This window comes from Anarhichas minor, unplaced genomic scaffold (assembly GCF_050575085.1).
Source record: "Anarhichas minor isolate MPS153535 unplaced genomic scaffold, ASM5057508v1 ptg000136l, whole genome shotgun sequence".
NCBI lineage: Eukaryota > Metazoa > Chordata > Actinopteri > Perciformes > Anarhichadidae > Anarhichas > Anarhichas minor.
The window spans coordinates 14580320-14595961 of record NW_027466582.1 but is presented as its reverse complement, the minus strand read 5'-3'; the positions used below and the strand labels follow the sequence as shown (position 1 = coordinate 14595961).

The 15642-nt window shown below is 39.5% G+C and overlaps 1 protein-coding gene across 1 annotated transcript; it reads right to left on the bottom strand.

Annotated features, from left to right (window-relative positions):
- Positions 1-63: 63 nt before the first annotated feature.
- plg (plasminogen) lies at positions 64-10930 on the bottom strand. The gene is made up of 19 exons (XM_076084594.1): positions 10882-10930; positions 8950-9085; positions 8734-8840; positions 7986-8100; positions 7755-7894; positions 7403-7523; positions 7137-7255; positions 6457-6619; positions 6219-6343; positions 5765-5924; positions 4611-4804; positions 4375-4523; positions 4052-4145; positions 3396-3510; positions 2550-2624; positions 2324-2464; positions 1480-1586; positions 590-735; positions 64-225 (listed from the first exon to the last, which is right to left on the bottom strand). The coding sequence occupies exons 1-19, from the start codon at positions 10928-10930 to the stop codon at positions 64-66; spliced, it is 2418 nt and encodes an 805-aa protein (XP_075940709.1).
- Between the last annotated feature and the right edge of the window lie 4712 nt (positions 10931-15642).

Sequence of the window (15642 nt, the reverse complement as noted above, 5' to 3'; positions counted from 1 at the left end):
ACTTATATTATTATAAGTATCTTCAAAAAGCACAATGAACCATCGCTTTCTGATTGTTTCTCATTAATTGGCTTTGATGGTTCTGTCGATCCACTCGACAAACTTGGAGACTCGGGCGTAGACGCCGGGCTTCATGGCATTGGCGCAGCCCAGGCCCCATGATGTCACACCCTGCAGGAGGTACTTGTTCTGGGAGTTGCACACCAGAGGGCCGCCGCTGTCACCCTGCAGGGAGAACAAATGTCATGGTTCTCAGTTCAACTGCTGCCAGAACATCTATTGATCTACAAGTGACACTGATATGGAAAATGTATATCCACCAACCGATCGAGATATTTACAAATAATTCAAGATATATTTCTAAAAGACGCCATCTTTCTTAGTTTAGCTGCCAATTCTGCCAGTAGAGACTTCCCTCTGGTGGCGCCTGCTGTGCGCTCCATCACGTCTGTATTTATGAGGTTATGGAAAATCATACCGTCTGGATTTCTAAATACCGTGGTATATACGGTAACACCACCCAAACCTACTATACAGTTTTTCTAGAAATCTTCCCCAGTATCCATCATTTAGTTTGTGGGTTTCGTACCTGGCAGCTGTCTGTTCCTCCCTCGATGTTACCAGCACACATCTCGTGGTCTTTGACTCTGCCGTTCAGGTACGACGGACGATTGCAGATCTTGTTCTCGATCACAGGGAATCCAGTTTCCTTCAGGACGCCATCACCCCCCGTACCTGCAACACACCACCACACATTTATTCAGGTTCAGAATATCTAGTGCATCTCTTAATTCAACTAGAACTAATGCATTGTGGTCGTATGCCTCCGCCCACCAGTCAAGTTGCAGTTTACATCCATGTCTGTCCAAAGTGTCATTCCTTCATTATTTTATCTTATTAGACATTTGTGTTTAATTGTCATAATTAGCATAATGAATTCTTGAGTTATGGCCCAAAAAAGCGTGTTTTGAGAGGTCACAGTGACCTTTGACCTTCACATTCTCTTCAGTCTTTCTTTGCAAGTGGAAGTTTGTGCCAAATTTGAAGAATATTGCACAAGGCGTTCCCCAGGCATAAAAAGCAACACAAGATAAAATATGTTAACTTTGGCTTGTATATGAAATAATTTATAATTATTGGGCTTCTATTATTTGTCACCTTTCTACACTACAAAATTGATGAAGATCTGAAAACAGGCCTTGCCTTAAAGAATCTGTAGAGTGACCTATTAGTCACTGAAGGCTTTCAACATGATTTAAGAGAAAAATACTGTCTGTTTACTCTTATTTTAGTCTTTAAGCAAAAACAACAACTCATTAATGCGGAAATTCTACTCACTTTTAAAAACAACCCTACTCTCGAACTAGTCCTCTCAATGACATAGTAGTACAAGAGCGCACACACACACACACACACACACACACACACACACACACACACACACACACACACACACACACACAACGTACTGTTACGTACCTTGAGTTTCACCCCATCCGGTAACATAACACTCAGTTCCACTGGGAACAATGTAGTCCTTCTCTGGCAGACAAACTGGCAGGACTTTGTCATTTATTAGTGCCGAGCTGAAAGCGCAAAAGAAGTACTCAGATCTTCTACTTAAAAATAGCAATACCACAGTGTAGAAGTACTCTGTGACAAGCACAAGTAATGCATTCAACATGTTGTAGTTGAATACAAGTATTAGCATCAGGTTATCATGCAGTATAGCCCATTTTAGAATAATGTATATGATATTATTAGATGATAATATTGATGCAATAATATGTTCATCACTTTATAGTTGCTGCTGGTAAAGGTTGGGGTTATTTTATTCATTTTAGGGGTGTTGTGATATACTGATATTGACAATAACTGTGATATTTTAAAAAGGAAATATTGATATCATGTTAACACACAAGTGATAACATTGTGTGAATAATCCTGCACCTCTTAAATTATTTCATATTTACAGTTATGGTTACAGACTCTGAGTGTAATATAAAAAAAGAGACCAAACTCACAATAAACTAAACTAAACATGAATTTGACTGATTATTATTATTAATTTTTTCTGTCAAATTTTTTTATAGAAATTGTGCCAATATCGTTACTGTGAATTATTTTCTTGTGGAGTAAAAAGTACAATATTTGCCTCTAAACTGTAGTGGGTTAGAATAGAAGTACAGTAAAAAATGTAAATACTCAACATACCTCAAAACTTACTTGGTTACTTTCCACCACTGCGTAGCAATAGTGAGTAAAGGAAGGATGGTTGTACTAGCTGAACGAGTGTTAGCGACTGTAGGTTGATCAGACTCACCTCTCCAGTTTGAGCAGAGCAATGTCGGCTCCATTGGGTCCCAGTATCAGTTTGTTCAGGTTCTTCTCTTGTTTGGACCGCTCATTGGCTCTCTCTGTGTGGACACCCAGGAACACCTTGTAGGCTGAAGGCCGTTTGGACCTACAGTACACAGCACATCTATAAATACACTAACTAGTTTTGGTCTTTAGATGTGTGGTTCTTAAAAAAAAAACATTCTTCTGACCTCTCCAGGCAGTGTGCCGCAGTAAGGACCCACTGAGGGTCAATCAGAGTTCCTCCACAGAAATGTATCCCCGTGCTGGTAGAAAGAGACACACAGAAATGTATTTAAGTGGGACAAAAGAGAGATATAAGATGATCTTTTTTTAATACGTGATTTCAATAGTTAGATCTTGTTTATCTTGTTTGTGTATTTTATTTATTCCAAGGCAGTAATGTAACGATGCACGTTTCTATCCTTTAGCAGGCTGTTGGATCAACCTGCCTTTAAAGGGATAATTTGGATGTTACAAAGTGGGGTTGTATGAGACTTATGCATAGTGGACGAAAAACGTAATTTTATCTCACAGAATACCAGAGTTGCTTGTCAACCCCCGCCTCGATCGGTTAGTTTGTTTGTGTTCGTGTGTGACTTTTAATAAATACAAACTAACACCAACGTCACCTCATGCTACAAACTATGTTAAGACGGGTAAACCCACAAAGAAAAACAGACTCAAATGCATGACCCAGAGAGCAGGATCAGGTGCAGTCTTTACATATCAAACAGGTTCGGTAAACAGGAGATCCTTCAGGTAATAAGGTAAACAAAGCAGGCAAGGATGAGACAAAAAAACTAAGTCTGGAATATCAGGCAGAGATCAGAAAAACCAGGAAGACTAACACTGGGAATATTGCTGGAAGGGTTGACTCGGGGGGGACAAAGATGAACTGGCACAGAGACAGGGCATCACACAGAATAAACACACAGGGGAGGTGAGGATGATTAGACACAGGTGTATCCAATCGTGGGCGGGGTCGCAAATGTCGTACAACCCTTGGAATCATAATTCGGTATTATTCTACTCACTTGGTCCGAAGGCTGATTTGCCAGGGCCACGAGTAAGCTTTAGACACGCAGCCTCCTACGATCCGACCAAAGCAGCGCTTTGGTTTGGTGACCGGCGTCCCACATTTCAATCCAGCTGCAAAATAAAGTTCACGGTCAGGAATTCATACGTTTGAATTGGTATCATTTAAAAAGACTAAAAGTTAACAGCCATTGGAAAAAGGTATGACCTGAGGGTGGAGCCAGAAAAGCCATGTTAAATCAAAACAGTTTATCCTCTTTACCGTTGCCATCTTAGCATGCAAGACACGGCTCTACATTTTCTAAGTTGAATCAGCTTTCATCAGTCTAACTTACACTTTTCCGAGCTCTGGTGAACTTAGACTCATGCTATGCTGGGAGCTGAATAACTTCTGAACCAAGGCTGCATATTTCCATTTTCTATTCATTTCTATGATCAATTAATAAGTCTATAAAGTGTCAAAAGATATATTTGTAGAAATGTCTCAAGGACAAAGGTGATGTCCTCTAATTGCTTAATTTTGGAATACCCTGCTAAGCCTGCTGCCCCCGCAACCCGGTCTCGGATGAGTGGAAGATAATGGATGGATGGACTATGGACATATTTCTACCGACAGACCAACCTACTGTCATCCTCACTATTAGCGTTCACATACCACAGTCGGGGATCTGGCAGTAGTCCCATTTCTTGTTCCTGTCAGTAGTGTAGCACCACGGCCCGTTCACATCACCATCTGGGTTTCTGCATTTCTGTTTGTGTCACACAAGGACAGAATCTTTTAACTAAAAACACTAATTATTACCCCCCTTTATCATTTAAGCTACTAAGAGCAACAGTGCACTCCCTGTGGACAAAATAAATCCTCTCATTTGACTGCAGCAGGGTCTGACAGTCTGCCCCCGCGCAGTCCAGAGTGAAATGTCATCACTGCGAAAGTTGACGATTCAAAATGGTTCATACAGGAATGCACACACTTACATTGCCCTCCAGACCCCTAGTGGGGTGACTTTGTGCGGTGAAGCTGGTGTGTTGGTGAGGGCTCTGAGCACTCCAGGCCTGGCAGGTCACACCCAGAACGGTGATGGAGGTTGGACCCCGGTATACAGCTCCATTTCCATTCTTACAGTCTAACACAGCAAAAGACAGAATGTGTGGACAAAAATAGGATAAAACGAGCAAAAAATCGGACAAATGCCCAGTTAAAAATAATTTACCACTCTGTGGTGGGGTCTGGGTGGGGGTTGAAGGGCCCTGGGGATTCGAAGTACTGGGTGTGGGGTTACCTCCCGAAGGATTAGTGGAGCATTTCTCCAAGTTGCAGTACTCCCAGCGGACACTGGGGTCCGTAGTGTAACACCAGGGAGCTCTGTCTCCGTCCGGATTCCTGCACAGATTCCTCCTGAGGTCTCTGTTGAAGGAGAAAACCTGGAACTTCAGGTCAGCAGTAACCAATATCCTACTAGGTTTTATATTCTACTTCTAGAATCAAACCTGAAAGGGACCAACTAATTATCTGTTGCCTTGTTTGTGTTATATACAATATTGGCAATGCCACCAGGGGGCAGGATTTGCCTCAGACTTTAGTAGCTAAAGACTGCTGCAGGAATAAATCCTAAATCCCGTAAATGAGTTCGGCACTTCTACACTCTAAAAGTCGATTGGTTTGTTGAATGGGTTTTTGTTCAGATGCCTGAAATAAGGTCTCTGGTTAATACAAGCGGAAGAGATTTTTAAGTTTTGTTCTACGAAATAAAAGTAAATTCTCCCCTCGTCAATTTTGAAGCTTTAATGTGTCTTAAAAAAGACGGTTGCTAACAAGTGGCTAAGTGAGACTAAACCTCATCACTTCAACACATTTTCTCCTTTAGCTTAATAGTGGTGATGTGAAGTCATGTGACCGTGGTGTTGATTGCCTAACAATAACTTTCTCATTCTGCCGATTGCATTCTTGCTTCAAAAATTGTAAAGCTTGTCTTGCTGGACAAAATGTTTAAGTTTTATGAATTGTTTGCCACAGAGCTTATTTTCTGCAATAATTTTAAATTTAATGGAGAAATCCCATTGCTTTCTGTTGAGGGAACCAGGGCGATGGAAACTTTCGGGTTGGCCTACAAAAACACGTCATCCCTGCCACTATCTATAACTAGTGAGGTGGAGGTTGCCTAACCAGATGGATTGTACAGTAATGTGTAGCTTGCTCTGACCAAATACCAAAATTCTCCTCTGAACTCGAGCTTTCATGAGGTTGATACTAAATCATTTGCCTGAAATGTTCAGGCCTAGTGAATGTGGAAAATAAGGGTCAAAAAGGGGTAATATCTGCATTTTTAGATATCAAATGTATTAGAAGTCTTTATTTGATGCTCACCCTTCGGGGAAGTTCTGTGGAGTTTTTTGGTGGTTGTGAGGAGTCGTGGCGCTCCAGCTTTGACATCTTTTTCCACTGATGGACTCTGATGTTACGCCACGGTAACTTGACCCGTTCCCCTCATAACAGTCTTCCTCCTCTGGGGGGATCACTGGCTCATCTGCAGCAAGATGAGCAGCAAAAGTCAGACTGATTCATTGACGCTCTCTAGTGTTTATCCATCAGCACTGTCATTAACATTATTGTAATTGCATGAGAAATCAACTCATAAAAGTCTTTTATCCTTCCTTTGCATATTACTCTTTCTTTAAAGTACATGAGCAGATTACAGAACACTAATGAGCATTTATATAAATCATGTTTCCATAGTACAACTGCTCAGCTTTGCTACATTTTCTGAATCAAGCGCAGCTGTTCCTGAAGTTAACATCATCATCATTGATCTGTGCCGTACTTGGTCCGGCTGCGTCCCCACAGCTCGGCACCCTGCAGTACTCCCAGCGCGTCTCAGCGTCAGTGGTGTAACACCAGGGCATCCTCTCGTTGTCTGGGTTACGACAGTAGTTGCTATCCAGGCCCCTGACAAACAACAGACGGTAATAACGGTGAACACACAGGTAAACCCAACGATAAAAGTATCATGCCAACGGTCCTTCATTTATGAAAAATCATTTTCCTGTTGCCGCTCTTACTTGCAGGGGTAGTTGTCTGGCGAGCGGTTGTGTTTCTGTGGTGTCTGTGCCGACCAGCTCTGGCAACTTTTGCCAGATTCCGTCACAGCGATGGTGCCTCGGTACGCTCCACCTTCACCGGTGGCACAAGTCAGCTCTGGGACGATGGTGGGAGGCTCGGACGCTGAACAAAAGAAGATGAGATGGACTGGTTAGGTCTCATATGAAACAACAGTGGCAGCAGTGTTTTAAATAATAATAATTACAAGAACAATGACACTGCAAAAATAGGAATGACTTATGTGTTACATGATTATCAATAATTAGGGGATGTATCTGAGCAGCTGTGTTTTTACCATCATTTAGGACCTCTGTGATAATCTGTTTCACATTGAAATAATGATACTGTAACAATATAAATGTAAACATTATAATTTTTCTTTAATCTGATGTATTCTTTTGTTCCTCAGGTTGCGGTGCAGGGTCGGTTCGCCAGTGCGACGCAGCAGGTAGTGGTCAAACATCTTGCTGACAGGTACCACGGCAGATTAAAGGGTAAGTATACTGTATATCTCTGGTTCTCAAAAGCTGCAATTCTACTTGCCATGTTGCTTGTAAATACATGTAGGCCATGTATTTCAGCTGTTACATTGGTGAAATAGGGCAGAAGTAAAGGAAACATATTAAACAGGAGGACTTACTGCAGCGGGGTATGGAGCAGAAGTCCCATCGTTTGGAGAGACTGGTGGTAAAGCACCACGGTTTGGGGTCTCCATCTGGGTTTCTGCAGTAGTTCTCCTCAAGATATTTCTCTGGAAGACTAGAGGAAGCATCAATGGGAAGATAGAATACATCTTTAGGACAACGGAAACAAGGTTCAGCTTCTGAAAGATGTCTTTTTTGATTGATTGAATATCATCAAATCTTGCTTGTGGTTGGTTCATTGATGTGCTGTTTGTGGTCTTACACGCTGGGGTTGTAGCCATGGTTGTGAGGTTTCTGGGAGTCCCAGCGCTGGCAGGTGTAGCCGTTTTCTGTAGTTAAGATTTTGCCTCTGTAGTCCTCACCACTGCAGTGCATACACTCCTCTGTAATGGAGCAAGCAGAGACACATCACACGACCTTTCTGCTGTTTTGATCTACAGTAGACATTTTTGAGGACACTCTATAGTGCCTACAGTGCATTTTATACTTCAGAATAATTTCGACACTCAAATTAAATGGTGGACCTTGAAATAGCGGGAGACTATAGGTTTGTGCCTAAGCGTCATTAATATCACACACAAACAAACAAAAGACACAGAATAAGTGAATGTTACCAGTGCAGCTGGTTACATTGCAGTTTTCCCAGCGGGTGTTGGGGTCGGTGGTGTAACACCAGGGTCCCCCGCTGTCTCCATCAGGGTTTCTGCAGAAGTTAGACTCCAGGTCTGCTCGTGGGTTCTCCTCCGGTATGAAGCTGCAGCAGACACATTGAGAAAAGTTATATATACGAAAAAAAGCATACGATTTTGATGTGTAAAGTAACAGGATGATACGTAAATACATACTTAGGCCTGTGTGGGTATTTTGCTGCCCATCTCTGACACGCCTTTTTTGTTTTTGTTTTGCTCTTTGTTCCTCTGTAATCAGTTCCTAATCCATTTACACACTCCAGGAGGTATCCTAGTTGAAATAAAAAAAACAATATACACCAACAGACACTATCAGCATTGTATGGAAGGGTATTAGTGCAAGGCATAAGGAAAAACATGAGGAGGAGGAAGAATTTGTATTTATTTTGCATTTCTAGCATAGAGTCTAAATATGAAGAATAAGGTCGAACTTTTAGTATTAGTGCCACGAAGAAGAGAAAACAAATCTGTATTTTGAAAATAAAGTTGAAATGTTACAAATAAAGTTGAAATACTATTTGGAGAATACAGTTGAAATGTTGAGAATAAAGACGCAATGTCGAGAATAAGCTTTTGAGAAGGAATCAAACTAGTAGTGTTAGCACACATACTTCCGTAGCAGTCACTGTATAATGCGCAGCAGGGTACAATAATCAAATTCTTATCTAGTGGACACATTTATCAGACAATTCCTGGAGTGAATTCATCTGATCCCACTGAAGTAATGTGTTTATTTTTGTTGAAGTAGTGTTCAATCGGCGACACCTCTTCACTGCGTTTGCATACATTGTCATCATCGCTGATCATGCAACATGTGCTAAACCCTAAACCACAATGTAATGGATACTAAATATCATGCAGAAGACGTGGCTACTTATACTAATGAAAAGACAATAGGACTTACCTTTTTTTTCATATAATACTGCGCCACTTCTTCGCAGGATCATCTCTGTTTTGGAGTTTGCTGCTGCTGTCCAACACTCTTGGTCCTTTTCAATATACATGAAAGCCCTGTGGAAACACAGCAGGTGTCAGGTCGGGATGCCAAGCCTCAAATGTAAAAGTTAGATTGTGAATTAAAGGGAAAAGTTGGATTCTTAAAAAAAAGGCGTGACCTTACCTGCATGTGAGGGTTGTTTCAGCGTCACATTTGGCGGCACACGCAGCCACATTGTTTGATGAGTACTGTCTTCTCTGCAGCGAGAGAAGCCATGCTCCTTCAGTTTTAGCGTAGCCGTCCACCTCAGTACCACTAACTGAAATCAGAGACAAGAAAATATGAATTTACTTTTAGATATACAGCCCGTTAATTGTCATTCATGTCATCTGAGCTCAAGGTTGGGTTCAGGTTTTATGTATGAGGTAAAACAACAGTAAATGTATTCATATAAACAAATATAACAAAGCTGCACGTTCATATGAAAGACTGACATGTAAAATAAAGGATGAATTGTAACCCGCCCCCAAAATACATGAATATTATATATATATATAAATAAATAAATAATAATGTAATAATATAAATAAATATATATATATATATAATAAACACATAATGAATCGAATAATAGTAAAAAAAATAGTAAAAATGTAAAAAAAAGTAACACAAGGTATTACTGTAGTTCCTGAGTTAAACTGTATTGAACACAAGTTATTGGCATTCAACGTTATGAAATACAATGCACACTTTATAAGTATACATATAGGCTATACTTTCAAAATGGAAGAGATAATAACATGTTCAAAACTGCAGTCCAGCTACCATTTACCATTGAGTAACAGCCAGAAATTGCGTCATCATATTTGCAAGTGTTCCGGGAAAACCAGTGTTGACTAAATTACAAATATTGTGATTGCGACACTAAACTGCCCTTACCTTGTTAAACAACATGGTAGGAAAACACTAAAGTTACAGGATGTGTTGCTGTAAAGTACATATTTACTGCTCTCACACGGCAATTTATACATCCAGTATATATGCAGTTTTATCATTTCATTCTAATCCAGAAATTTGTGATTAAAAACATACATTTAGGTCTAGATTAGGTTTCTGGGATGGACATTTAATCACAATCAGGCCAGCGCTCTAAAGTGCATCAGTTTGAGGTTCGTGACCTTTGAATTGTGTAAGAGGACTCAGTGAAACACATTTCACCCCATTGACTGTTCAAACAGCACAGAAGCAGAGAAATGTGACCTTGAGAAGTTATGTTGTTGGTCTGACTTTGTTAAAATGGCATCGTTAGAAACACAAAACAGAATATGAGTCTACAATAAAAAAATGTGAGTCAAAAAATAATTCATGCAAAACGGCTTAAAGCAATACTTTTAACATTTTGGGGGATAGTTTCAAGGCTTATATGAAAAGATTAATACGGTTCTAATTTCTTTGCACTAAAATTAGGTTAGCTTAGCATTAAATCTGGAAGCGGGGGGAAACTTCAGCTTCAGTCATCATGCTAAGCTAAGCTACCCATCTCCTAGCTGTGGCTTTAGACATGAGTGATATCAGTCTTCTCATTTAGCTCGCTCGTCTTTTTTTCCACAAAATATCCAACTGTTTGCTGGAGATTTGATATCAGGCCCCAAAGGTTCTTCTGGAAATTGAAGAGCTGGCTCAAGTGGACCAACAAAACAACGTTTCTCTTAAATAAAAGTTACTAAAAGTTCTTCGATCGTGGCACAGAGGTTTAACATAAGAACGTGAGAACTTGTTCAGCGAAGGCATTTCCATAATCCATTCACTTTAACTCTTTTTCGACGAAAGCAAAAAACATTTCAAATGAGCTTAAAAACGTGCTCTTCAGAGACTTGCTAGGAACCACATCAAGTGGTGATCTGATAATTATAATATGACCTGTTTCTTAATAGACCCCGGCATGATTGAATAATGCAAATAGTATTGAAAAAATATATTGAATCAGTTTGGACAGGGTATTCCTGATGAGGTACTATCACAATGAAGTATTGTCTTTTTTTAAAAATATTTTATGGCATTAAATCATTGTAGAACCATTATTAGTTACTATTCAAAGATGCCAATATATCTTACCAGTGCAGATCAGGGCAGCCAGAAGGAAAGCTAGCTTGTACAGGTCCATGGTGAGGCCCTTATACTAGTAGCTCATAGTCGACGAAGTCTCCGAGGTATCTCCTGGTATGTTATTGGGCTCCTTTTAGCATGTCGGGAAGATAAACAGGACGGCCCAAACAGTAGTCAATCATTGGCCAAACAAGGAGCAAAGAGCATCAGGTCAAAAACCTTGTTTGTGTGAGAATTTGGAACATTAAATGTAACATCGTTTCATCCTCTCTGCCAATGTTACATAAATTGAATATTTTCTAGTTCTGTTCAACTCTTTCCTTGTTTGCAGCTATGAGTTATCAGTTGGGGAGCAGGGAGAGATGCACCCAGAGGCGTTTCGAGCAAATCTGCTGCTTTTCTGCAGCTACAATACATTTTTGGGGACTGTTCATGAGCTTAGACCTCTTTTGATATCATGTGACCTTTTGCTTCTTATCAAAATGGCAATTATTTCTCTTCATCACTGCACTGGTAATATGTCCTGTTTAACGTTTAAACTTTCAATATAACATAACTCGACGGTTGCATGTTCTTTAATTGTAAAGCGTGTGTATATGTCATCATGTTATAGTGTAATACCGTCTACTGGTGAATACTATGAGAGCTAGTTAAAATGAGATCAATATGTATAGTTAATCTTCTGCTAAAAAGGGACCAATGTCCTCAACTGCAAACATGTGATTACAAAACCGCCTACATTCAGTTTGTTTTAGGGCTCAGTAACTATTGTTCAATTCTGGAAATTTGTGTCACTGTCTTTATAATAACTTGAATTTTAGGGCCAATTTCAGTTGATTAAGTTAATGGTGAGAGTTCTCTGTGTATATAAGCTCCTTTCGGAGGCTCTTTGATTGATTTTATTCTGCATTATAAGAAATAATAATTTTGAATGCAGGACATGTAATGTCTACTTTTTGGTATTCCTATTTTTACTCAAGAAAAGGAGCTGGGGAATGTTTGCATTGGGAAACCAGATGTTTTAAGAGAATTAAAACAAAACCAAAGAAAAAAATCAAAGAAAACACACAACCTGCCTCATGCACTGTTCCACTGTGGGGATAGCACCAAATCTGAAAATCCAAGGACCTTAATCCACTATACCATCCCACCTCCTTTCCACCTAGTCCCCTTTAAACACACCTCTGACCAACATCTGTCTGTTTCTTTTAATTTATCATTCCTTTTGCAAGAAAGTACAACACTTGGAGTCTTTACAGCATCCAAAAGAAATCAATCAGCCTCATGCACACACAAACTCACGCAAAATTCCCCTAGCAAACCGCGAATGCACCACACCTATACACAATTTTCTGCACTATATCAACCCTTACCTTGCACTTATGACCTCTCCTCTGTCAAGACTGAAACAAGCTTTACATTACAAAGATAAACCTTTGTTCTGTCTAGTTTCTATCACGTGTTGTGCTTTGTCTTGCTACAATGATTATAATAATACAATTGAATTGCTACCATATTGGTTTCCTTGAACTAAATCTGAACAAATGGCAACCCATGAAATACCGAGTCACGTCATGCAGAGAGTGCCATTGTTGACCCATTGTAACTGCATCTGAAAGGAAAGTGAGGCTAAATGGATGCGCTGTTGAAGTTGATCAAGAATGGGAAAAGTGTAATAGAGCTATTGATGATGATATCCACAATTACAATCAACATAAGATTTACTTTAATTTAAAATCATTGGACATTCCTTGTGGTTGGTGGGACCAATGATGTTAACCAGCCCCTTTTAAATGAACTTTTCTTCTTGAATGTTCCTTGACAACAAAGCTCATCCAACATTTTCAATTACCAATCGAAGAAAATGGCACTAGCAAGAAGGAGAAGAAAAAAAAAGGGCGTATGTGTGTTTCTGTACAGAACACAGACAGGTGTCCGTCTCATTACTCTAGTCCACTGTAGAGGGTTGATTTTGCAACCAATAAATTATTATAATTTTTCTTGCACTTAACAATCCCCATATAGTGTGGATTCAAAGGTAAATCAACGTCTAAGGTGATTATATCTCTTTTAATAATCTCCCTAAATTTCTGCAGATTTGGACAATTCCATCAATATGCGCATGATCCCCAATCATTTCCTCTCCGGCACCACTTGGGGGGTTCCTAAAATACCTAACCCTAACTTTCCAGCCAAACTCAATCCACATAGGACTATTTGTGATCCCAACATCCTGTTTCCTAACCGAACCCGCCAGATGGTTTGTTAGAACCATCTGAGAAACAGTCATTGGAAACTGTTTGAAAAAGGGCGGGCACTTATCAATCGATCAAAGTGTTACCGAAGCCAGTCGGGACGCATTACTTGAAGCCTGACGAGATGGATTTTTTGCGTATTTAGATTCCATCACTATGTTAATACCTGGTGTAAACGGGGCCTAATTTTCCCAAAAGGATGAATCTTAGTAACTTTGGTGATCCTCTGACTTTTCCTCCAGCCCCATGAGATTCACGTTCTTAGTTGTCAGTGAAATGTCTCGACAAATGTAGGATCGATTACGATGTAATTAACTACAAATTCCCATGGTTCTTAGAGGATAAATGCTTATGGATGTGTTGATCATCTGCCTTTTTGAATGCCACAAGCAGGTCGAGGTTTTAATTTGTTCTATACTTTGGTTTATGACCAAATACCTGCAAAACGAATGACATCCAGTAGCGCCGGCAGCCGAAATTCTGAATGCACTGTACATATTTTTGGTGGTCTTGCTGTAGCATATTGTTGTTACTGCCCCATTGTCCTTATGATGATGCTAAGTGAAGGTATCAGTTGCTTTTGCACCTAATGCTGTATTTTATTGCACATTTCTCTGGGCTATGGCGCCTTATCCACTTACTTTGTTTGAAATTGGTCTGCAAATATAGATTTTGTTCAAAAGGGTCTTTAATAAACTCCATTTAGACCATTTCTACTGAACATAAAATCCTTTAAATGGACTTTTATTAATAGACTCTTCAGTTTAAATACCATTTTAAAGTAATACCTCTATCACCTTGTCCTATTTCTAAACAAAAGCAGATGGATGTTATGAGAAATAATCGTTAATGTTTTTCTGTGATAACATATCTTATTGTTTCACTGAGAGACTCGGTGTATCGGTTTTACTCTGATGAAGGTCAGTCTGTTCCATACAGCAGGACCACAACAATACTTCACATAGGGGGATGGTGAGCGAGAGGTGTGGGCTCTGCGGTGTCCAAGGTTTGCTGCTCAATCAATATCCCACTGTCAGACCTCAATTCAGGGATGTCCGTCTCGCCATAGAAAAGGGAAGAACAGCTGCTTTACTTTGTACGATCAAAAGAATCTATTTTTCTTAATTCACGTACTCGGCGTATTACAGCTGAATGTGTTGAAATGCCTTTTGTGTTTCCCTTCCTTTTTCCTTTTACTCTTTTACCTTCCATAGCTGTTGGTTGTATGATGGTGTGTGTAATTATGTGGTTTTGGCCAGTATTCCCTTGAAAAACAAATTTCTTTTATGGAATTTTCCAGAAAGGTCAAACTAAAACTCAACATGCACTCAATGAATTATTAGTTGGTAGTAATACAGACTGCTGATTGACACAGATTGACAGTTTTATTCATCAGAGGAATGAGGAATAATCTTTTTCTCTTCTTTCCTGCTTATTGGCAGAGATGGAAAATGCATTGAAAAAAAAATTCAGTCAGTCAATCAAAGCTGCTTGCATTGTAAAGTCATTGTGGAAGTGTGGAAAATAAGTAAATATTAGCTGTCAAAAGAAGCTCTAACAGAATGAAACCTCTCTATTTCAAAAATAAGTAGAAATATTACAGAAAAAAAGGCCACCAAATGTCCTACAACACAATACGTCTTATATGCAATTTAAAACGGCCACTGTCTCTACTATAACTTTACTAAAGATTTAAGAGAACGAGTTAATGATATATATGCTTCATTTACAGTATAGTGCACAGCATAGCATGTAGAGATGTTATGTACAGTATATGTACAAAGACAACTATGAGTAACAATACGTGTTGTAATATGTATACCTTTAAAAAGATACCTTTGTAATGAACATCACCTGGAGGTTCATTCCTGAACTTTGTACCACATTTTTGATGAAATCTTCTTTTTTAAAGATTTTAAGGGAGGACTTTTTTCACAAAACATTGGATTAAAATAACATAGACTGCACATTAGAATTGGATTCGATCACCGTGTCGTCACACATTGTAGAATAAAGTTCTGAAGCATTTTTGCTGTCGCCATCTCGTTTTTTTGCAACCAGAAGTGACATAAAAGGGTGGCGCTTAAGTACAACTGAGTGCAGAAGAAGACATTTTAGGAACCCGACAAGTTACAATTTACACACTGTGAAAGGGTTGAAGGTCTAAGACGAACACAATCAACAGACATCAATGAACATCATGCTGCATTGAAAAAGACTTGAAACTAATTTTATCTCGAGACATCTGCCTCAAAGTTGACCTAACTTTGAGGCAGCTTTCTCAGAGCTGTTTAAAGTTACTGCAAATTAAATCATGAACTCAAGAATTCAGAACTCAACCTGCTGCAACTTCTGAAAGCGAGGAAGAAACAACACAAATGTCGCATTTGGACAATTCACTGCATATAAATGGGACAAAGAAGTATAACGGGGAAACACATTTGCCAACTTGACAACGCGCAGAAAGAAATGTGCCGCAAATACATAAACGCTGCAAGTCTTACAGGAAAAAGCA